At 41.8% G+C, this 25,576-nt stretch overlaps 1 protein-coding gene across 2 annotated transcripts in view; it reads left to right on the top strand.

The window, feature by feature from the left end:
* The window catches only part of LOC149775831 (ATP-binding cassette sub-family C member 3-like), a 64,703-nt gene that overhangs the window by 30,684 nt on the left and 8,443 nt on the right, over positions 1-25,576 (top strand). For both annotated transcript variants that reach the window (XM_089943892.1, XM_089943893.1), the window contains exons 21-24: positions 256-490; positions 2,399-2,709; positions 24,339-24,538; positions 25,358-25,481. In XM_089943892.1, coding sequence (XP_089800018.1) covers positions 256-490; positions 2,399-2,709; positions 24,339-24,538; positions 25,358-25,481 — 870 coding nt within the window. The remainder of the gene's footprint in view (positions 1-255; positions 491-2,398; positions 2,710-24,338; positions 24,539-25,357; positions 25,482-25,576) is intronic.

Raw genomic sequence — 25,576 nt, forward strand, 5'->3', positions numbered from 1 at the left:
AACATGTTTTGAGGAACTATTTCAATTCAATGACTTTAATTGTACTATAATTTTCTATTGTTTCCTTTTAGTGTATTTTCTACTTCAAATCCATTTCTAACATTCTCGGTCAATTATTATTATTATTATTATTATTATTATTATTATTATTATTAATTACTAATTATTATTTTTGTTTGTATTATTAATTATTATTATTGATTATTGTTATTATTATTATTATCATTATTATTATTATTATTATTATTATTTCAGGTGAAGTACACAGTTTACTTGCACTATTTTGGTGCAATGGGGAAATTTTTCACAGTGCTGGCTTTATTTCTTTTTATTATTTACAACGTATCCCTCGTGGGTGCAAACATTTGGCTTCGATTCTGGACAGATGATACCTTTCTCGAACAACATTTCAATACGTCACACACCCAAGAGTACCAACAGAGGAACAATATGTATCTAGGAATCTATGGTGCTCTAGGGGTAGTCCAAGGTAGGTTTCTAAGATTGCCAACCTATATACGGACTATTTCGGGACATTTGTTTCAGCTACTGGAAGTGATAAAATACCAGCGAAATTAAAATAATGTGGATTGAATGAGAGGATGAAAAAAAGATCCTGTATTTTAAGCATTTAATCGGTTGTACTTCCATCTTTAACCTTTAATACATTGCAAAGCGTTTCAAGAGTTTTGCCTTATTTTTTCTTTTCAAAGCACAAGTTTTTTTCTATTTTGAAGGGTTTATTTCCCTAAAGATTTTAGAAACCTTTTACCCTTTATATTTTTAACGTTAGAAGATTTACTCAATACGCTGTAGCTGCGATCGTGATGATGTGCAGTTAAGCCTTAAACATACATACATACATACATACATACATACATACATACATACATACATGCACACACACATACACACATATATACATACATACAGACAGACAGACAGACAGACATGTACTCACGCACGCACGCAAACACAAACACACATACATACATACAGACAGACAGACAGACAGACAGACATGCATGTATGCATGCAAGCACGCACGCAAACATATACATACATACATACATACATACATACATACCAGAGTGCCCCTCTGATATAGATTAATTTGCTCAACGTCTTTATTTTCTATGATATATAAAGTCTTACAGTGCATGAGGTGGATGAAATTGCTGGTATATTCATGGTCATGTTGGAATATTGTTATGATCATTCTATGCATTTGTTTGCTCTTACTTAGCAATGTCATCCCACCCCCCACCCCACCCCCACCCCCTGAAAAACAGTCCTTAAACAAACAATCACACAAAATACAACACTTCAGTGTTCTTATAGTCCAGTACTGATAAAAAAATCTACACTAAATATTAGATAAACAAGTTATAAATATTGGGCAAAATATTAATCAGTGAATCTAGAATGTTCTTGATCCAAAAGTGTTTTTTTTTAAAACAAATTACAGGCAGAATTTTAAAATACTTAAAGAGAAGTTTGATTAAAAATAATTTCAAAACGGAACTACTGTTCCAAAGTATTTCCTTCTTGACGGATATATTCTGCAAAAAGAAAAAAAAAACCATCAAAGCGAAGTAACTTTTATTTGTACATTCTATGAAATATTATATGAAATTTGTTTAGTTGGGGTTTACTATGTTATCCTGCACTGCTGGTTGTCTAGTCACATTGGTATTAAAATAAATAAAAGGACAGATAAACAGACAAAGCTGATTGGGCTCTTCATTTGCTGAATGAAAGATGCCACTTACTGCCTCAAAATATTGTATAAATCGGCATGTGATAATGTCACGAATAGCCTCGCAGCATCAAAATTCATTTGTGTAGTGGTATCGCTTATAAAGAACAAACCACAGAGATGAGTTAGCACTGTAGTTATCTCGTGTAGAACACACACACACACACACACACACACACACACACACACACACACCTTTGGCCATGCATACGTTCCGAATGCACAACCTCGACCAGAGTGTACAACCCGCAAGTGTCCACTGACAGCGGTACATCTTCTTATCTAGTGTGTTAACTTACACACCGTGAAACTGTTTTTTATGTTTATATTTTGGGGTGTGAAATCAACGAAGGAACTTCATGACGATGTAACACGTGATACAATGGTGAATTGCGTTTTATATAAAACTACTCACCCAAATTATTGTAAGGATTGTGATATTTATAGTACTTCAAGTCGACATTAGTTTATAATTCTTCTATTTCAATTTTAAATCACGTTAAACAATATTACATACATACATACATACATACATACATACATACATACATACATACTTGATGCTGTTTTGGTTTTTAATTTATCTTTTCCAATTTATATAGGAAAAACAAATTTAATAGAAAACCTATCTCAATTCAGGTTTGAGCATCCTTGGCTTCTTTGTAATGTTCGCCACACGGTCTGTGCGAGCCTCCAGCCTTCTTCATGAAAAAATGCTGACACGAATCCTTCGCTGTCCTATGTCTTTCTTTGACACAACTCCCAGTGGAAGGATATTAAACCGATTTTCTCGGGATATTGAATTCATCGACAATACCTTGACAGAGATATCACAGAGTTGGCTAAAAGCTTTTTTCACTCTCATCAGCACCCTTGCAGTGATATCCTACAGTACGCCTATATTTCTGGTTACTGTTATTCCCCTTGGAGTTTTGTATTATTTGATACAGGTAAAACAGATGGACATTCTACATAGATGTTTCTTATCTATCTCTTTGCGGTACAGTATTTATTGGTCGAAATTGAAATCGTTTTCAAACTTTAACATGCATAATGTTTCATCTGTTCACAGTTTAAAATGTTATTTGTATCACTATGTAATTTACAACTGTCAAGATATGGGGCAATATTACCGAGGGAATTATTGCAAGTCTGTGTTTTCTTTAGTTATGAAAGGGATGTTTCGGATTTACTTTAACTTCAAATGATAAACTTTGTGCTAAATGACGTCGACAATGCTTGTTCTACACTTCATCTCTCTTTTAATGGCCATATAACAGAAGAGCTTATGAGATTGCCTGTTGTCCTATCGTTCGTCGTCCGACCATTGGCACATGTTTGTAATAGCTAATCCTCCTAAAGTACCATGAAACGTTACGCACTTCTTCATCTCAAGGTCTAGCAGGTCCCGTATGTAAAAAGCTGCTGCTCGGTAATCTTTAAAATTATCTTAACTCTATTTGCTTAAATAGATTTACATACGTCATAGTCTTTTCAACGAAGTCCTTCGTCAGATGTATATCGTTAGATGTGCATGAAAATCATGCCAATCCGATTTCCAATAATGGATGATAACACTGATTTGGGGATTTCTCTAAAATATGTTCGCATAATGTCGAGTTTGTCCGAAATGAAAAAGGAGCCAATCTGACATCCAATTTGGCAACTTCGACAGCCATTCTTAACAGTTTATTAAATTGCTGCTCAATTAGAACTGAAATCTATATCGACATGTAGTTTTCTTAGGAAGATTCATGCGGAATATAGGCCATCCTAAATGACAATAATGTCTTTATCACAGCCATGGTGGCCTTCTTAAAAAAACTTTTGAATGATGTATGGTTCTAAACGCAACTGGTATAACTTGGACATCAAATATGGTTTCTATGGTGGCCATTGAGTGCAGTTTGTTACTGTTACTCCTCCTGTGTGGATATTCACATTGATATTGGAGTGTTCATTCAAATACTTCTTATTTTGTCTTGCTGGTTCCAAGTACAAATGGTGCTGAGTAGTTAAGGGGGATCTTATAGCGTCAATGGGAATTAGCATTACAGACCCCCTTGGGAACATATAGCGTCAAGGGAAATTTAACATGGAGAAAAATCGTGGGAACATATAGCGTCAAGGGAAATTAACATGGAGAAAAATCGTGGGACTGTTGAGCGTCAAGGGGATTTGAACATGGGAATAGGGGACTGTATAGCGTCAAAGGAATTTAAACAGGGTGGGACTGTATAGCGTCAAGGGAAATGGAACATGGGATTTTTTTTTTTAAAAATAAAAAAGGGGTAGGCAATTCAAAGACTATCTCTTTTCGAGAAATATGGCTGGCCCTGAAAAGGGCCTTTGGTTTATGTTAATATGCCCTTAACATAAAGGGCATTTGCGACATCTTCTTTTCCTCAAACTTCGTCTTACAGCAGGGCCATACATCAGAGTCCTCTTGAGGCAACCTTGTCTCTCTATATAGACTCTTCTTATCCACAGGCTGCTGTTGGTCCTGTGGACAACGGTCCACTTGGATCGGACATACATGAGCATGTCCGTCCTGAACATCATTGTTGACACAAGGGTTGAAGATTCAACGTCTGTCCACATGTTGAGGCTCCGAGAATAGGTGAATCAATGCAGTGAACGGCGCTTATTTATAGGGACAGAAAGGATTGAAACGGATTGAGTTCATTCACCAATCCTAACACGCGTTACAGAATTCAGTCAGCCCGCATCCAATCCGAAGAGAGCAGTCTGTGACGTCACGTAGTCTATATAGATTCGCTAGCGCTTGTGTGCAGTCAATCTATGCGACAGTGATTCAACATGACGGAAACTCAGAAAACGATCCAATGGGGTGCACCAGCAGGGGAGACCGCCCAAGGGAACCCGGACTTACTTTCAGAAGAGGTGAATTGGGATTTTGTCGATTTTCTCTCCTCGCAAGAATTTGTTCCGGAACCTTCGTTACCTTCTTCATTACCGCAAGTGGAGAATTTTAGACAGAGACAGAAAGAAGAATTGGAGAAATTTATACAACGACAAAAGGAAGCGGAACAGGCTTTTCTCCTACAGCAACAGCAACAAGAAGAAGAGGTAAGAAAAAAACAACAGCAAGAAGAAGTAGCAGCAAAGAAACAAGAGGGTGAAAATCAAACGGTCACGGTACTGTTGGACATTTTAGCGGAGTTAAGAAGTCTGAAACAAATGTATCAGACTTCTTTATCACGACCGAAGAGAATACGACCTTCCCGAGCTAAACACGTCAACCCTGTGACTAAGCCTACCGTACCACCCTTAGTGATTTCAACCCAATCATTATCATCATCATCAACATTACGCAGTCCAGAAGTAGGCCTTGGCCGTGGCAAAGGCATAAGGCAGTTAAAGTTGATTGCTTAAACTCACCCCTACATCATAAAGAAAAAAGGCCCTTTTCAGGGCCACCCACATATCTCGAAAAGAAATACAATTTCAATTTGCCAATAACTCAAAAAAAAAAAATAACCCACCCATTTTACCCTATTGTACGTGTCTTTGTATGAGTGCGTGAGTGTAGCTTCTTATTTTAAAATCAAAACTCAAAGACTCTTACCTTATATCATTCATTTATTCTTTTCTCCATTTTTTACAATCCAATTCACAATTCACATCATAACACTTTAATTTAAAGTTCATTGACTTCTTCTTTTTCCTTGTTTAGTCTCTCTGTTTTTTGAATTTCTTCACTGTCACACTCTTTTCCTCTTCTTCCTCCTCACTTTCTTCCCTTCTTCTTTTCTTCTCCTGTTTCTTTTTCTTCACCTGTCTGCTTTCTTCCTCTGAAGAATTCCTCTCTTCTTCTGAAGAATCCCTCTCTTCTTCTGAAGAATCCTTCTTTTCTTCTGACTCCTCTTGTTTCTTTTTTGGGCAATCTGGAGACCAATGTCCTTTTTCTTTACAATAATAACAGGTATCTTGACTTTTGTCTTTTTTAGTCCCTGTTTTTGTTCTTTTTTGACGGTCTGGACACTCTGAAGACCAATGCCCTTTCTTCTGACAGATATAGCAAGTATCTTGACTTTTATCTCTAAAGGAAGGAGAGTAGTCCGTAGGCTGGTCTGAAGAGAATTTTCTAATGACCCCTCGCAAAGCTCTGACGAAACGTTCCATCTGGTTAGTCTCTTCCATCGTTGTGCTCGGCTTGAGAGTGAAATGAATAGTGAAAGGACAAGACACACACCCTTTTATATACGCTGGTATGCTATGACTATAAAGTAGCTCATGGTGTTTGAACTTGAGTCATTTGACTTTTTGCTTTCAAGATGAAACGATCTAATTCATTCGAGAAGAAAGAAGAAGAAGAAGAAAGAAGTAAGAGGCAGAAACGTGATCTATCGCCTCGTACCAGGGCTGAAATCTTGGCACAAATTCATGCCAGTGATTTTGAAGAGGACATGAGTGAACCAGAATCAGAACCCTCTAAACCAAGTTCACCACCCTTAGTTAACCCTGAAAAGTACTATTCCATTCGAGAGACGGAAAAGCGCTCCTCTAGAAAATTTAGAACTACGGCTTACAAATACACAGTGAAGTTTAAAGATTTCAAGGCTGAAGTGCCGTTAGAGAAAGCAGAAGTGTTTATCACCGGAGTGTGGGATTCTTTGCTCACTTCACTCAAGCAACAATGTCAACCCAAAGAAGACGATCGCTTGAGACTTTCCATACAACACGACGGTTTGAAATCCCCTGTTTGGATCGAGTTTAGCACCCCTGCAGAATTGACCGCTTCCAAAGTCATGGACAAGATTCAACACGTGCAACAATCTAATGACCAGTTTGACATCACCGATGGAAAAGCCACATTGGACATGACCCACGTCTCTCCTCCTCAAGGGACCGGACGCAAAAAGATGTTATTGGTGAACGACCTTCGCAGCATTAAGCGTAGCCTTGTCCAAATTCACAACCCTCATGACCAGATGTGTTTAGCCCGTGCCATCGTGGTGGGACGAACCTATGCCAACAAGAACGACACGGTAGAATGGAAAAGAACCTGGAAAACTATTCAACAATCCGACCGAGCCAAACAACGAAACGAAGCAGAACTCCTGTTGCAACAAGCTGGCCTGTCCAAAGACACACCCTGTGGCATTCCTGAGATGCAAAAATTGCAAGATGCCCTAGCTCCACGATACACCTTGAAAGTGCACCCTCAAGAAGTGCGAGGGCCTATGTTGTTTCGAGGGCAAGATTTTAAGGACGGAAAATACATTCATGTTTATCATCACGATGACCATTTCGATACCATTACCAGTATCACTGGATTCCTGGGATACGGTTATTACTGTGAGAAATGTGACCATGGTTATAATAATCGAGAGCAACACAAGCATTGTGGATGGAAATGCTCAGGATGTTTGGCCGCTCAACCCTGTCTGAGCGAAGAACCAGTGCCTTGTTCAACTTGTCTGCGTACGTTTGTCAGCCCTACCTGTTACCAACAACATCTGAAAACGCAAGGTTCACAGAAGAAATGTGCTTGTCAACTCCTGAGATTGTGCCCTACGTGTGAACAAGTCATACGTACCAATAATACCAAGGCACACGTATGTTCAGGAAAGAAAAAATGTCACATTTGTCACCACATCGTGGACTTGGAACACGAATGTTACGTGCAAAAATACCAACCCCCACCAGAGAAAGAGGACGGTCACAAGAAGAAAGGCAATTTCATCTTTTTCGATTTCGAATGCATGCAAGAGACTGGCATTCACATTCCTAATTTCTGCGTGGCTCATCGAGCGTGCGAGAAGTGCATTCAAGAACCTATCTTCAGTCATTGCCCTCACTGCAGCAAGATTCCTGGAGGGCGTGAAAAAATATTTCGGGGACCAAACACGTTAGCCGATTTTGCCCAATGGGTCTTAGACCCCGTCGACAAGACGTGGAGCCAAGAGGACATCGAACTTTACGGAGATTGTCATCGCCATGCCACGGTGATGGCTCACAATTTCTCCGGATACGATGGACAGTTTCTTTTGAGGTACTATGCGGAACAAGGCACCGAACGTCCTAAAGTGACTTTGAACGGAGCCAAAATCATTTTCATGCAAGTGGGACAAGTACAGTTTAAAGATTCGATGAGCTATTTGGCCATGCCTTTGAGTCGAATGCCTAAAACGTTTGGAATGACAGAAATGGCTAAAGGGTACTTTCCACACTTTTTCAATACGGAAGCCAATCAACACGCCGTTCTACCCCATTTGCCCGAGGCTCACTATTACGACCCCGACAACATGCGTACCGAACAACGAGAAGCTTTCTACGCTTGGTACCAGGCTCACGCCTCGGACCCTTTCGACTTTCAGGAAGAAATGTTAAAGTATTGTCGTTCCGACGTGGACATTTTACGGCGTTGCTGTGGAAAATTTCAAGAACTGTTCATGGAACACGGAGGGGTCGATCCTTTGAAAGAAGCTTGCACCATTGCCAAAGCGTGTTCCTTAGTGTATCGACAACGATTCATGCCTGAAAACACCGTGGCTGTCATCAGTCCTCAAACGACCCACTTTGTCAAGCGTCAATACTCGGTCAAAGCCCTACGCTGGTTACATTACTTGTGCGACAAGGAAGACAAGTGGATTCAGCATGCTCGCAACGGAGGGGGTGAAAAGACCATCGGAACGTATTCGGTCGATGGCTGGGACTTAGAAAACCCCAAGATCGTGTACGAGTTTAACGGTTGCTTATTTCACGGATGTCCCGTTTGTTACCCTGACCGTGGCACTAAAAATCAGTTTTTACAACGAACCATGGAAGACTTGTACCAGGACACTTGTCAGCGACGCCTAAAGTTAGAACAGCAAGGATACCAAGTGGTGGAAATGTGGGAACACGAGTACGATCACCGTTTGAAAACCGATCCCGAGTTTAAACGCCTCGTGGAAAGTTACCAGTTCATGGACCCGCTGAACCCGAGGGATAGTTTGTACGGAGGAAGGACCAATGCCACCTGTTTGCTGTACCAAGCCGACGAAGAGAAAGGAGAAGAAATCAAATAATTGGACGTGTGTTCGCTGTATCCCTACGTGTGCAAATATTGTCGCTTTCCTGTAGGGCACCCGCAATTGCTGACGGAACACATCGACCTGGTCAACATTCGACAATACGAAGGCTTGATCAAGTGTAAAGTTTTGCCTCCCACGAACCTATACCATCCCGTCTTACCTCACCATTGTCAAGGCAAATTGATGTTTCCCTTGTGCCGTACTTGTGCCGAAACGTGCAACCAAGACCAACCTTGCCATCACAGCCAGGAAGAACGGGCCTTGACGGGAACCTGGGTCAGCGTAGAATTGTTCAAAGCTCTGGACATGGGATACCAGCTGTTAGAAGTGTACGAACTTTGCCACTTTCCCAAGACACAACAATACCACAAGGGTGACCCTACTCAGAAAGGCATTTTCGCAGACTACGTGGATGCCTTTTTGAAACTGAAGCAAGAAGCCAGTGGCTATCCTTCCTGGTGTCACACTCCCGAAGACCAAATACAATTCAAAGAGAAATACTACGAACAAGAAGGCATCACTTTAGACCACATCGAGAAAAACGAAGGCAGGCGATCGTTTGCCAAAGTGATGTTAAATTGCTTGTGGGGTAAAATGGCACAACGACCGTGTTTACCCAAGACGGAATATTTGACAGAACCTTCCCGCTACTTCCAGATGATTCACGACAAAACCAAATTCATGAAACACGTGGACGTCGTTCGCGAGGATTTGATCTTAGTCAATTACGAAGAAGATCTGGACTTTGTACAAGACGACCCCTTTGGAAATGTCATCATTGCGGCTTACGTGACAGCCCATGCTCGCTTAAAATTGTACGAAGCTTTAGAACTGTTAGAAGAACGCGTCCTGTACTTTGACACGGACAGTTGCATTTACATCCATCACCCGATTCAACATCACCCTGACATCGAAGGAGACCGTTTAGGAGCCTGGACAGACGAGCATCCCGACGACAAGATTCTAAGTTTCGTCAGTGGCGGTCCCAAAAATTACGGCTACGAATACCGTGACAAACAAGGAGAAGTGCACACGACGTGCAAAGTGAAAGGACTGACTCTGAATCATCGTACCAGTCGAGTGGTCAACTTTGGGGTATTGAAAGAAGCCTTGCAATCGGAAGAGGATGGAAACTTTAAAGTGACCACCTATCAACCGAACAAGATTGTACGTTTACCCACTCACCACATCGTCAGTCGACCCTTGGAAAAAATCTATCAAATTATATACCAGAAGCGAGTTCGACTTCCCAATCATTTCACCTTACCGTACGGTCACGTCGGTATTGGTCTGTATATAAAAAGGAACCCTAGGCAAAATCGATAGTTCATTGTGACTACCAAGACCGAGCGAACAAGATGAATACTTTCAGAGAAACACAGAACAAGTTGTTTAGAAGGGCACAATTCAAGTGTGAGGCTTCGGAAGTGGAATGCGATTGTGAGCCTTGCGATGGGTACGATGCTGTACCTTGTGACCTGAGCGATTCCGTAAAGCATCATGGGAACTTTAGTGCCCCTACCCCTATCATGGAAAGTGATGCTGTGCGTGTCAAACCTGTGGGATGCGAAAGTGATGCCGCTCGTCCTCTTGGACATTTTACTGGGTTTCGTTTTAAAGGGGAATGTTCACCTTCACGTCTACCCCCCTACGGATGTCATCCAGCCCTGAGCAAACTCCTACCCATGTCACTCAACCCTCATCGAAACGAACCTGTGAAAGACGAATATTCGTTCCCTGTGCGTTTGTCGGAATACTGCGACTTTGAAAATCGTCTTCAATCGTTCAAAGGAAAATGGCCTAAGTATCTGGGAGGACCGACCCCCGAAGAATTAGCCAGAGCCGGATTTTTCTACTTGGGCGAAGGAGATAAAGTCAAGTGCTTCAGTTGCGGTGTGTCACTTCACCACTGGGAACCGCAAGATTCGGCCTACGTAGAACATGCTCGATGGTCACCGAATTGTCATTACTTACCCTTAGTGGGACCGAGACATTGAAGTAACTTCTTACCATAATAATCTGTTCATGGATACTTTACAAGAGAACATTTGTGCTTTGCCTGTGGAGTTGAGAGAACGCATTTATCGAGAACTGGTCAAAATACAAGTGAAACGTAAAGAACAATTGCATCCGTTACGTCACCGGTGTTTGAACCACTGGTACCTTCAGGCTATACAAGGACTGATTGAGTTGAAAGTGTTCCATTGGACAGACATTGATCAACGACCTCCTGGTTATAAAAAGGAATGGTTTGGTATGGACGATTCTATCTACTACATTGTAAACGTACTGCATCGAATTCCAGAGGAAGAGTTAACGAATTACCAACATCTTTCACGCAATGTCAACTTGGTGAAAGAGGAAACTTCTGAACGAATTGTAATGTGTAGATTAGTGGTGAAACGATTTAGATTTGACAATGAATTAAAACCATGTTTGTGCAAAGAGTACATTTCTTGTGTCAGACCAAAGAGAATTTAGTATAACCTATTCATGGATACTTTACAAGAGAACATTCGTGCTTTGCCTGTGGAGTTGAGAGAACGCATTTACCGAGAGCTGGTCAAAATACAAGTCAAACGTAAAGAACAATTGCATCCGATACGTCACCAGATCTTTAACCACTGGTACCTGAATGGTATAAGAGAACTGATTCGTCAGAAATTCTTTCAATGGTCAGACATTGTTCAAAACTTTGAGGTCGCTAATGATCGACATGTTCATGATTATGGTTACTTCGAGATTCACCTAGTGCAACGCATTGAGGAAGACGAGGTAAAGGATTACAAACATATTTTACGTGGAATCTGCTTAGCGGAAGAGGAAACACCTAAACGAACTCTGACGTTTCGGTTACAGTATGCAAGATTTAGATTCCCTACTGGAGAACGAAGATCTCTGGCTAGAAAGTACGTGTATTGCATCCAAAAAAAAGAGAATATAAAAACAGGCTGCCATGCCACGGTTTATGTCACATGTCATCCAACAGATTCCGTGGAAGGAACTCAATGACCATATTCAAACCGTGGATCATTACCATCGATTATTACAAGAACTTTATCCATTCAATTTGGGACGACAAGTGGTGTGTGTCTTAGTGACTTGTTTTTTGGGATTTCGTTTACCAGCCGATTCTTTGTGGACTCTTTACGATCAGTACTTACCACCTCCATGGCCTTAAATGGTCACGAAAAACTCCTTTTGCTCAAAGCCTTGCGTTTTCATCTGGATACTTCTCGACCTCAACAGGAAAAAAAGATTCGTCAACTTTTAGCTACCCAAGACGTGTATGACGATGTGTGTGTAGCTTGTGACTTACATCCCCATTGGACAGATGTCCGTGCCTGGAAAGAATGGGATTTTGAGGCTTGGACCCAAGAAGTGGCCCAGTATGCACGAGAGTTGTTCAAGGAAAAAAGTTACTTTTCAACCCGTGTTAGTGACGGTGCCAGAAGAACCCGTCACCCAAGACAGGACTGTCGTGGACAGACCTGAAAGACCTTTTCGGGAGGACACTTGTGTGACTTTACCCCCTGTTGAACTAGTTAGAACATTACCCAAAACATGTGATTGTTGTACAGACACTTGTGTTTATTCCACGTTCATCGTTATCATGTGCCTCTTATTCTTGTACTTAAGCCTTTGGCTTTTATGTATTTTTGTCTTTCGTATTCATGTTTGATAAAAAACATTCAATAAACGTGTTCTGAAAAAGTATATAAACTCTTGTCTTGTTTGTTTTCGTGTCACAAGTGACATTTCGGCCCCCTCAACGGATCGTGTGGTGTTACAAAGAGTGGCAATCGGCGTACAGCCTTTTGCGAGAAAGTCAAGGCGATTCCATCGTGTTTGTGGAAGGCATTCCTAAAGAAGACGACGGCATCGTCTCTGACTCCCGTCTAACCCATTTGGTCATTTTCGACGACATGTTAGGAGAAGACGAAGAAGAAATTAAATTGTGGTTCACGCGCAAAGGGCATCACCGTAATGCCAGTGTCGTTTACATCACCCAAAATTTGTTTCAACAAAGTAAAGCCCATCGTACCATCAGTCTCAATGCGCATTACGTGGTCTTGTTTAAAAGCCCTCGAGATAAATCGCAAGTGCAAGTCTTAGCCAAACAGTTAGGAACGCCTTGGCTGACTCAGGCGTACGACGATGCCACTCAAACGCCACACGCCTATTTACTCGTCGATTTGAAACCTACGACCCCCGAGGATTTGCGATTTCGTACCCACTTGTTTCACCACTGGTGCCAAGACGGAGGGCCTGTCCTGTACACGTCTCCGTCCTCGACTTCATTTCACTCCCCATGAAAAAAATCTATAAAAACCTCAGACCCTTTTTCGTCTGTCAAACACAGTGCGAACATGACGTCCCTTCAGTCGCATCTTCCCGTCAAATTGATTCGTGCCTTGTATGGCATCAGTCGAGAAAAAGATCCACAAACACGAGCTCGTGTCTTAGAAGCTAGTCTCAAAGAAGTCTTACGATGGTTCACGGTGACGGCACGTCAATTACTCCAAGGAATCATTCAGATTCCTCATCAAACCCAACGCTTTTTCGATCGAAACAAAGTCGCTTTGGTCCAACTGGCCGATCCCCGCATCGACACTCAAACCAAAAAACAAATCATTTTGAAACCTGGAGGGAGCGGTACTCTAGGAGGGGTCATCATTCGCTCACTCTTAAGATGGGATCCTAATGCCCCCAAAGTTATCCCCAAGACAAAAGTCCAACGAAGCCCCAAGAAGAAAAAGAAAAAGACCAGGTCCCCAAGAAGAATAACTTCTCCAGTGGCGGGACCCTCCTTTTACCAGACACCACCCCGAAAAAAGAAAAGAAGCCCCCAGAAAAAGAAACAGAGAAAAAGTCCCCAGAAAAAGAAAAGTCCACAGAAGAAAACTAGTCGCAAGAGAGGCACTTCGGCCAGGACGCAACCTTACACTCGCAAACCACGACCTGCCACAGCAGTGACTGCGTCTCCGGCATCCTCACGTTCATCCACTTCTCCGTTGATGACACCCAGAACTGAAGAGTACTTGGAGACGTTGATCACACCAAGAACATCTCCGTTGATGACCCCCAAAAGAACTTCCCCAGTGGCAGGACCCTCCAATTTAGTGGCAGTGGCTGCTGCTCACAAAGTACCTTCTCCCAAAATCAAAGTCCAAGAAAGATCGGGCATGTTACAAAGTTTACTGGATTTGTCCAAGCAAGAACTGGCTCGATTTAGTCCGTTGCGTACCCCTGCACGACGTGTCATGCCTGTCCTCAAACTGATAAAACGTAAAGACAATCAGTGGCGACGCGTTCCAGTATAAAAAAGGCCTGTGACCAAGTAGGGTATCAGTGTTCTTTTGGTGCTCCTAAAGACTCAAAGATGTCACCCTCCAGAAAACCCCAAGGAAAGAAAAGGAAAGGACTGCCACCACGTTTAGCCAAACATGGGGACCTGTTATCTGTCCTGTCCAAAGCTTCTTCACCCCTACGAAAAAAACTCATTCAAACGGCCTCCAAAGAGGTCATCGATACCGTGTGCGAATGTTGTTTGAACGTTTTGAAAGGCACGATCCCTTTGTCCAAACACCAGAAACAATGCTTAGGCAAACATCGTCACGTTCTTCGCCAAATGGTTCAAAAGAAAATTCCCATTCGTCAAAAAAAGAAGATGTTGGTTCAACGTGGAGGCATTTTGCCTCTCTTGTTAGGCCCCATACTGAAAGGAGTCTTGGGAACCATGTTGGGAGGACTGATGGGAGCAAGATAAAAAGGCCTTCGAAAGTCCCAAGATCTCAGAATCGACCCCTGACAACCCCATGGAAGGACGAAAACTAGCTTTAGTGCCTTACAAACGATGGATGGAATACCATCGGTGGCAAGAACAACGCACCCCGCATTTACCTCCCAATCCCAATTTGAGCGAGATGTCCCAGTTACAACACGAATTGCAGTCCTTGATGGATCGCCAAGATTTGTCCGAAACAGAAAAATCGCAAAAGTACGGTCAACTCTTGCAACGACTGCAACTCTTTCACCAGAAAGCTTTAGACGAAACAGCTTTACCCACTCTAAAAGATTTTAAGACCTTGATGAAAAGTCCAGCACCATCACCAGTACCAGTACCAGTACCAGTGGTCAAGAAAGAAAAAGGAAAAGAAGAAGAAGAAGAAGGGTTTCAAACTCCACCAGAAAAAGTACGCAAGTTAACAACACCACCTACCTCCAGAATTGGATGGATTAAAAAGATGATGGCCACCCCTTCTTCATCACAAGAGAAAAAGAAAGTGAAGACAGAAGTGAAACAAGAACCGATATCCCCTGCTCAGACATCCTCCTCTTCGACACCTATTGCCGGTCGCACACGCAAAGCCTTGCAATCCAAGAAAATACCCCAAGAGAAAAAGAGTAGCCTCTTCCAAGAGTGGGTGCCTTATTAACACACAAACACAAAAAAAAATGGAAAAAGTCTTAGCCAGCATTTACTACGATCCCTCGCATCCTGCAGGTTACGCAGGAGTTCAAAAATTGTATCGTTCTGCCAAAACTCGACTGAAAAGTCTCCGTTTACCTCAAGTGCAACGATGGTTACAAGAACAAGCTACCTACACTTTACACAAACCCATTCGACGCAAGTTTGCCAGAAGTCGCACCCGAGTGGAAGGCATCGATCATCAATGGCAAGCCGATTTAGCCGATGTCTCTCATTTGGCCAGCTACAATCGCGGCTACAAATATTTGTTTTGTGTCATCGACGTCTTTTCCAAATTTGCCTGGGTCGTACCCTTGACTTCCAAATCGAGCAGCGAGTTAGTGCGAGCCCTGCAACGGGTGTTGAAACAAAGCGGTCGTCGCCCTCTTCGATGGCAAACGGACAAAGGCACCGAATTTCTGAACCAAGCTTTCCAAAAAGAATTAAAGAAACGTGACATTCATTTTTTTACCACCGAGAATCCCGAAACCAAAGCCAGCATCGTGGAACGTTTTCAACGCACTTTGAAAGAACGCATGTGGAAATATTTTACGCATCACCACACTCTGAAGTACATCGACATATTACCGCACCTGGTGCAAGCGTACAACCAATCTTACCATCGAAGCATCGGACGTGCCCCGCAAGACGTGACTCCCGACAACGAAGTGCTGGTGTTCGAGCGCCTGTTCGGTACGTCCCCGACGAGGGCTGTCCCCAAGAAAAGTGGAGAGTTGACCGTAGGAGATTGGGTGCGCATTGGCAAAACCAAACGCACTTTCGACAAAGGCTACTTACCTAACTGGACGACCGAATTGTTTCGCGTCACTGGACGAGTGCATGGCCGTCATCCTGCCGTCTATAAATTGGAAGACATGAACGGAGAAGTACTCAAAGGAACGTTTTATTTGCCCGAGTTACAACGTGTCACCAAAAAAGAAGACGACGTGTACGACATCGAAAGCATTCTCGAACGCAGAACCCGTAAAGTGGGCAAACGACGTGTCAAAGAAGTCAAAGTACGTTGGAAAGGATATCCACCCAGTTTCGATTCTTGGATCGACGCTTCGCAAGTCATCGACTATAAAAAGAAGAAGTGACCATCATGCCCTTTCACACAGCAGCAGACGCAGCTACGTCGACCACTCCTTCTTCCCCTAGTTCTTCTGTGCAAGATTTACAAAAACAACCCTTGTGGGTGTGGTGTGGAGAACGTGTGCCTAAAACACAAATCGTCTTTTTCTGCCAAATCTTCGTGGTGTATTGTGTCATCGGGGCAGCCATCGCCAATTTGAGTTTGCAACAAGGAGACAAACAATTGTGGACCATTTTATTGAGCAGTTGCATCGTTTACCTGCTTCCCAATCCCTCCCTGAAATTCTCCTCGAACGGGAACGTTGTGTCCAGTGCCAGTGCCAGTGCCAGTCACCACTCCAACCACAATCAGAACCCCATTTTGGGCGGAGACACGCCTCTGACGTCCAGTAATATCCCCTCGGAGAGCCACAGAACTCTGGAATTATGAGTCACCAAAACCAATTTTACTTAACCTTACCCAGTGACAGTTCCATGGAGGTGTTTCCCAATAACACGTTGTGCTGTTACACGGCCAAATTACCTCAAGCCATCCCCTTAGATCACGAAGCCCATTGGGAAGTGGCTTTAGTAGAAATGATTCACCCGACCCAAGTCCTCAATGTCCTTCCCAATCAAAATAAATTTGATGTGGAAGTTCATGACGAGCAAATGCAACAGTGGATGGATACCCATAGCAAATATGACAAGAAAACCCGTACACCAAATTCAAAGTGGACCACCTATCACTTGTTCATTCCCCCAGGCTATTATTTTAGTGGTCAACATTTGGTCAACACCATAGCCACCAGGTTTAATAGTGTGTTTCTGAAAGCTTTGGAAAGTGTCAAAAAAAGTGTCACCCTGGAGTACCACAAAACAGCTCGTCGCTTCCTGATGAAATTTCCTGAGGGGCCCAAAATCATGTCTTTCTTATTTTGTCATGAATTGTTTGACATGTTGGGCGGTGACATGGAGCTAAGGAAGAAAGTAGAACAAGAAAAAGGTGAATTACCAGTCATTTCTGACAACGATTCTTTTGCCAAGTATTTTCGTACCCCGGTAGAACTGAACCAAGGACTGAATTTGATGTTCGTGTACTCCGATGTGGTGGAGTACAACGTGGTGGGACACACCTCCGTACCGTTACTGCGTGTCATTCCTTTCAAAGTGGATTCTGCCACAAACGCTGACGAGGAAGGTGGAAACACTTACCACGTCCACCGCGAATTTGTCCATCCTCACTATTTACCTGTCAGCAAGTCGTATTTGGACACGGTCAACATTACTATAAAAGGAGATTTGGGACAAAATATTCCATTCACCAAAGGAAAAGTCACGGTGAAACTCCATTTTCGAAAACGGTTTTCTCACGACTCGTAAGTAAGTCATGTATCCAGTGTACCGAGGGGTTGCTCGACAGCGAGGACACGGTTTAGGAGACATGTTAAAATCGGCCTTTCGTTCGGTGGCCCCAGTGTTGAAACCGATGGTGACACGCGGATTGCACGCTTTGAAAGATGCGGCACTGACGCAATTCAAAGAATTTCTCCAAAATGTCATCATCGACAAACAAAACCCTAAAGAAGCCTTCATGAGGGCAGGCAAAAATGTCTTGCTGCAAACGGGTAAAGACATTTTGGGCCGACGAGACACACCTATAAATGCCCTGCACGCTACCGAGTCAGGCATTCAGCAAGGACAAGGCAGAAAGAGACGACGCAGAAAACACCCTTTCACCAGACTTCAAGCGAGAAAGGCCAAGAAAAGAAGAACCGTTCGAGACTTAGACGTTTTCGATTATTGAAACATAGAAAAAATGATGCACCGAGAGTCTTGCGCCTGTTCCAAGACGGAACTGGATCTGTTTGCCATGCCCCCCACCATGATGACCATGCAAGAATCCCAGTGGGTGGAATTTCACCCCGTCTCCTCATTGACAGCCTCAGCTCCCATCGAGTTTGAAATCAAAGGACAGCCCGAAGATTACATCGATCTGAATAGCAGTTACTTGTACTTGAAAGTCAAAGTTGTCGATGAGGACAATTCGACCCTAGATGGCGATGAGGTAATAGCTCCCGTCAACAATTTCATGCATTCCTTGTTTAGCGGAGTGGACTTGTACTTGAACAACAAACTGGTCAGCAGCAGCATGGATACTTACCCTTATCGAGCGTACCTGGAAAATCTCTTGACGTACGGAATAGATGCCAAGAACACTCATCTCAATGCCTGTGTGCTATGGGAAGCTGACGAAGCAGGCCAGTTTGAAAGATTCGAAACTGATGCAAGCAAAACACCAAACAATGACGGATTTGTAGAACGAAGAGACAAAATCAAAAACGGACAAAGTTTAGAACTGATGGATCGTTTACATCTGGACATGTGGTTGCAAGAGAAATATTTGCTAAACGGGGTGAATGTTCGCCTGAGACTGAATCGTAGCAGTGCCGCTTTCCATTTGATAGGTACTACTGTTTGCAAAACTGTCATCGAGGAAGCCAGGCTCTACGTACGCCGTGTGGAAGTGTTACCTAAAGTGGGTAACGACATCAGTCAGACGTTGAGCAGAACGACCGCCAAGTATCCCATACGACGCGTGGAAGTGAAAACGTTCACCATTCCCAAGGGACAGCGATCCATGATCGAAGATCATCTGTTCCAAGGACAGCTACCCAAACGTTTAATCGTTGGTATCGTCGAGAATACAGCCTTCAACGGAGATTTGGGTAAAAATCCTTTCTACTTTCAACACTTTGGCGTGTCCAAGATCGAAGTCAGTCGCGATGGCAAGACCTTGTGTACCCGACCTTTCGAACCTGACTTTGAGAAGAAGAATTACTTGAGATCGTACTTGTCCCTGTACGAAGCCACCGGCCAGTTAGGAACCAACACCAGTCACGGTATTACGTACGAGGATTACGTAGGAGGCTATGCTTTGTGGGCTTTCGATTTCACTCCTGACCAAGGCAGCGACGAGGGACATTTCCACCCTATAAAATCTGGCCAGATTCGTGTGGAAATTCAGTTTAAAGACCGAATCCCTGATGAAACGGTGAACGTCATTCTGTATGCAGAATTCGACAATACCATAGAAATCAACAGTTTGAGAGAAGTCATTCTAGATTACTAGAAACCATGGAAGACTGTTATCCCTCTTTACCTAGTGGAGAAACTTTGGACATGAAATGTGAGGAGACTGTGGAAGAAGCGATCATGATGAAGTCAAGATGGCCAGAACAAGAAGCCCATTTAGTCTCCTGTTTTGCCAAACACTTGGTCGACAAAATGATGGAATTGATCAAGAAAAATTGTTATGGATGTCAAAACGATCATCCCAGTCAAATTCAACACGATAAATGCCTGATGTTGAGTCAAGAAGAAAAATTGGACGAGTATCTGGACGAAGCTTGGAGTCTCATCTCGAACAAAGACGTGTTGCACCAGTGGTATAAAGACTTGCGTGAACATTCTTGTCCACCATTAACCACTCAAGAGATCCATCGTATCGAAGCTCTCCTGAATCAGAGTGAGGAAACAGAACGAATAACCGTTTATTCGTCAGTCATTTTCAAGCAAAAAGTCAGAATCGAATTGACGACTTATTATTACCTGTGAAGAAGAAAAAAACACAAATCAATGGATACCTGGGAACTTTATTACCTTTTGAACCACAGTTCGTATACGGCTTCTTGGAATCCTGTCGTCTGTGCTAAAGATGAACTCCCTCATCGCAAACCTAAAGACCATCAAGCTTACGTGATCAACACGGACGAAAGTCATCTCCCAGGAACCCACTGGGTAGCCGTCTACTTTCCTCAAGAAGGATGTGTGGAATATTTCGATTCGTACGGATTGCCCCCTTTGGAAGACGATATCATCGACTTTATGAGAAGAAATGCTCAAACCACCCGATTCAATAACGTGAAATTACAAGGCACAGATTCCTTGGTGTGTGGACAATATTGTGTGTATTTTCTGCATCATCGCAGCCTGGGCTATTCCTTAGAACATTTAGTGACTCATTTCGATCCTCGTTCTTCTGCTAGAAACGATGTGAAAGTAGATCGATGGTTTTGTGACCAGTATGCTTATCTTTTGTCTCAAGCTAGGAAACGTAGTGTCCATCAATGGCCTAATGATTTCCAACAGTGGAAATCACAATTTCATTCACAACGTTGTCAGCCCTGTTCAAAGTAGTTAGTATTTGAAGAAAAAAATGTTTGTGATTAGAAAAAGGTTGTTAGATGTTATAGTGTTGGATTATTGTTAAAAATGTTAGAAATGTTGTTGTTTAGTGTTAAGTGATTTTTGAATAAAAAATGTTGTGTTTTGAAAAAATGCCTTTGTCTTTTGTTTAGCTATAAGAATGTTGAATTGATGCTCTTTCATTTCTTACTATCCCTCTCATGAACGTTGCGGCTCGAAAAAACCGTGTGGGGGATGTTTTCCTTCACGTCCGCGCTTTCACTATAATAACCGGGGTTGTTTCCAGTCTAACCATCCATTGTCGACTCATCCTCCTAAGAAGATGTGCTCCAAACTAGCTAAGCTCAACGAAGCCTACGTGAATTTGCATAGGGTCAGACACAGTCTGATACCGAAGCCAGAAGAAATAGAGAATGTGAGAATGTTAAAAATCACTGAAGACCTAATAGAAGAGCTCTTCAAAGAAGAAGTGAACAGGGAAAAAGAAGAATGGACAGAGAAGTACAGACTTCAAAAACAGCAGCAACAGCAACAACAAGAACAGCAGCAGCAGCAGCAGCAGCAGCAACCTGAACCTGACAGAGGCTTTGTCGATTGCCGTATCGACACCAAAGAGTTCTTCTTCTCTTTCCGAAGAAGCAGACCTATTGCCAGAAAGTCTATCCTCAGAGGACATCGCATTCTTAGAAACTAAAAAAGAATGCCATAGCAAAACAAAAAACAGCCCTTTTCAGGGCTACCCCAATACTCTAGAAAAGAAGTAATGATCCATTTGCCAATGTGTGTAGGTAGAGTAGTGTGAAAATAAACACTAACTCTTTCTTAAAAATTTTGAGGGTATGTGTTGGTGTGTTTGTGTTTGTAAGTGATAAAGTAGGTTGGTGTGGATAGTAGATTAAAATGACGTTTGTTTGTTTGTTTTTTTTGGGGTGCTTGAGGTGTATATTTGGGGTTAGATTGGATTGCTTTGAGTATGTGGATAGTCTATTGAAGTGATGGGTAGCATAAAAAAGTGAGCAAGTGTTTCTTTTAGGTCCGCGCGTTGTTGTTGTTTCTTGGTCATGATCTAGGTAAGATGGATTTTATGTTTTTAGGGGATGTTTTAGTTCACGTCCGCGCTTTCAGTATAAATTGAAACTCGTTCGGCAGTCCAGCTACCCTTGTTGATTGATCAACACCAAAAATGAACACGAGACTTGAGAAACTGTTGGAGCTTCATGTGCATCTGGAATATGCCAGGCGCATATTAAATGAACTGGCCGCGGAAGCCATTGTCGAGGAGGGAAGGATAAGAGAGGAGGAAAGAAGAAACAAAGAAGAAGAAGAAAGAAGATATAAAGAGGAAAGAAGAAACAAAGAAGAGGAGGAGGAAAAGGAGAGAAGAAATTTCAAAATCCCAGAGAGTGAAAATTGGGATTCTGAAGCGACATATCCTGCCTCTGCTCTCTCCCCCAAAAAGGTAAAAAGTAACTGGGGGATAAGATGTGTATGTGGCGCCAGGCCTGGAAGGTGCCACCATTAACCAGGTGCCCATGAAGTTCCAAACAAAACAGCCCTTTTCAGGGCTACCCAATACTCTAGAAAAGAAATAACTATCGATTTGCCAATGTGTGTAGGTAGAGTAGTGTGAAAATAAACACTAACTCTTTATTAATAGTGGAAGTGTATGTGTTTGTGAGTTTGTGTTTGTAAATGATGAAGTAGGTTGGTGTGAATAGTAGATTATGGGTTTCTTTATTGTTTCTTAGAGTATGTGGAGAGTATAGTTTGGGTTTGATTATATGAAATGAGAAAAGTGGGGATGTTTTCCTTCACGTCCACGCGATGTTAGGTTATGATCTAGGTAAGATCCATTTTATGTTTTAGGGGATGTTTTCCATCACGTCCGCGCTTTTTGTATAAGAACCCACAGTATTCGTGGTTCAAACCATTCTGCAAAGAATAAAAAAGAAGATGGCTTCAAACCACCTTAACAAAATGGAAAAATTGCAAAACGTCATGGACAATTTAGGAATGTTTGAGCAAATGTTGGTTAACCTAAACGAGGATCACTACTCATATAGTCCCCATAGAGTGAAGATGGAGATAAACAATTTACGAAAAATGAAGGTAATCATCAGTGATCTGTTAAAAGAAATAAAGGAGGAAAAGGAGGATGAAGAGGAAAGGATAAGGATGAGAGAATGGAATGAAAAAATTGAAAAAGAAGAAGAAAATGAAAAGAGGAAGAAAGAAGAGGAGGAAGAGAAGAAGAAAGAAGAGGAGGAGAAGAAAAAAAAGAAAGAAAAGAAGAGTGTAGGAGATAAAATAAGAACTTGGTGGAGGAAAAGAAGAAATTAGAAGAAGAAGAAGAAGAAAACCCAAAGGCCCTTTTCAGGGCCAGCCATATTTCTCGAAAAGAGATAGTCTTTGAATTGCCTACCCCTTTTTTATTTTTTTAAAAAAAAAATCCCATGTTCCATTTCCCTTGACGCTATACAGTCCCACCCTGTTTAAATTCCTTTGACGCTATACAGTCCCCTATTCCCATGTTCAAATCCCCTTGACGCTCAACAGTCCCACGATTTTTCTCCATGTTAATTTCCCTTGACGCTATATGTTCCCACGATTTTTCTCCATGTTAAATTTCCCTTGACGCTATATGTTCCCAAGGGGGTCTGTAATGCTAATTCCCATTGACGCTATAAGATCCCCCTTAACTACTGTGCTGACTAATGGTGAACATCATAAAAAAAAAAATTGTATCCATTAGGTCTCATGAAGGATATTGATATCTTCATAAGGTTTTCAAACAAAACACTTTGGACTATGTGTAGTTGTTCCTACTTCAAAAGTTATGCCATTTGTGCCCTCCCAAAACCTTTACATACAAATTCGTTTTTGCATTTGATAGATTTTCCTGTATTAAAATGAGTTGAGCAAGCCATCTAAATTGCTACCTTTGTGGCCTTCTGAAAATATGTACGATCCTACGTCTTCCAGTAATGTGTCTTCGCAACATCAGAATTTCACTGAAATATCAATATAAAGCTTGTTCCGAATAAAATGGTGTTCAACTGTCCTCCAATATCGTACTGTAGGTTAATTCATGGAAATTTAGTTTCAAAATATTATTATAGACCAAAGAGCACTTTCTATTCCCATTGAATATTTCAAGGAATTTTTTTCTTCTCGCAAATGATGTCTAAATACATCAAATATGTCTGCAGACTTGATGTTACAACAACAATACAAGAAAAAAGAATGAGAAAACTGTCCATTCCGAACTTCTGATATGCGCACCAGACTACAACACACATCTTATCACTACGCATGAACAATCGCAAATTTCAAACATCGTAAAATAACTCACATGATTTAATCCATCAAATGGGAATTAACTTGATTCATCTAAGATACCACATGACCGACTTGTCAAATTTAAAGAGACCCGAAGCTCGTAAACATATTTACTAATAATTTTTTATTAGGAACTATAAAAATTTACGTTAGCATCCATTTAGGTATAGATCCTACGCAGTTTTACGCTCTAAACATCTTACAATGGACCCTAAGCACGTGCACCAAATCCATCTGTAGATAATCACTACAGTTTACCATCAGGAACAAACATTACGTAAATTATGTTAGAGCTGCGGTATATCATAGATGGTCTTAATGAACATCAGTCAGAAAGAAGAAAGGGTCTTTTCTTAAATCGCTGGAAATTCGTTTTGGCCAGTTGAGTGCCAATCCCTTTGAGGGACTCTTGTTTGATTTCTTTTTTGTTTCGTTTTTTCAGAGATTCTACATTCCGACATCCCGCCAACTGATGCGAATTGAGTTCACAACTTGGTCTCCCATCTGCTCACATTTTAGTGAGTCTCTGACAGGTCGAAGCTCCATAAGGGCATACGGAATGACGGATACGTTCATACAACAATCGAAGGATAAGGTGGACCATCACCAGGTCTTCTTCTTTGCTGGACAGGCAATTCAAAGGTGTGTCTTATTTCTAGTGTACAGAACCTCTCGTGTTAATATTGTTATTATTTTAAGTTCCACACTACTATGTTATAAAATGGGTGTTATGCTATAAACTCTATCTTGATTGGAGTTTGTTAGTGTCTTTGTTTTGGTCTTTTTATTTCCATTTGTGGCTTTGTTATGTGTTCATAGAGAATTGTTTGTACACTATAATTGTACTGGACGAAGGAAACAACGTGGACCTTTATAACCAGACAAGGATAGTTTATGAAACTATCCCAGAACTCACACCAAAGCTAATAAACAACAACCTAAAATGATGTCGCGGCAAAGTCGGCTTCATACAGAACATTTCAGAGGCCAGATAGACTATTCTGTATACGTTCTGTTTAATAAAAAATCTGTAACGGCCCCATATAGAGCCCTCTACCAAGACCTTCCTCTTTTTTATTGCAGCTTAAAATCTGTGTCATCTCTGCTGTAAAAATTTCATGACATGTCGCGATATCATTATATCATGTGCATGGCAGTACATTCTCTTTGTACCAGCTTTATCCGTATAAAAAAGCACTATACTTCTTGTTATACACATGTTTAATATAGAGAATTTGAAACTTCGTCGTACATGTTGGCGTTCAGTAGTTGTGTCTCCTCGGTACAAACAGGAGCGTGTATAATCCAAGTACCTTCCCACCAAAGGCAAACAAATAAGAACCAATTTGTATTATAGCATTTGTTTACAAATAGTTCGACAACTGTGTTGCCGTAAAAAATAAAATGTGGGATTTATTGTTTTCTTCGTATCTTTGTGATATCTAAATGCTTTTCCTTTAGATGGCGAGGGGTTAGACTTGAGTTTCTTGGCAGCTTTATTGCCCTGGCGGCTTCCATATTTGCTGTCCTGTCAGATTCCAGTACTGGAGGACTGGTTGGCCTTTCAATTTCCTATGCCCTTCAGGTAACAAAGCAAATCACACCCAATCCACTTTTACATCTACTATTGTTAACCGGGTGAATTTAATTCTTGTGTTTATTAGTCCTCATAATCAAATA

The sequence above is a fragment of the Sinohyriopsis cumingii genome, chromosome 19 (assembly GCF_028554795.1).
Source record: "Sinohyriopsis cumingii isolate HCF-2022 chromosome 19, ASM2855479v2, whole genome shotgun sequence".
Lineage (NCBI taxonomy): Eukaryota > Metazoa > Mollusca > Bivalvia > Unionida > Unionidae > Sinohyriopsis > Sinohyriopsis cumingii.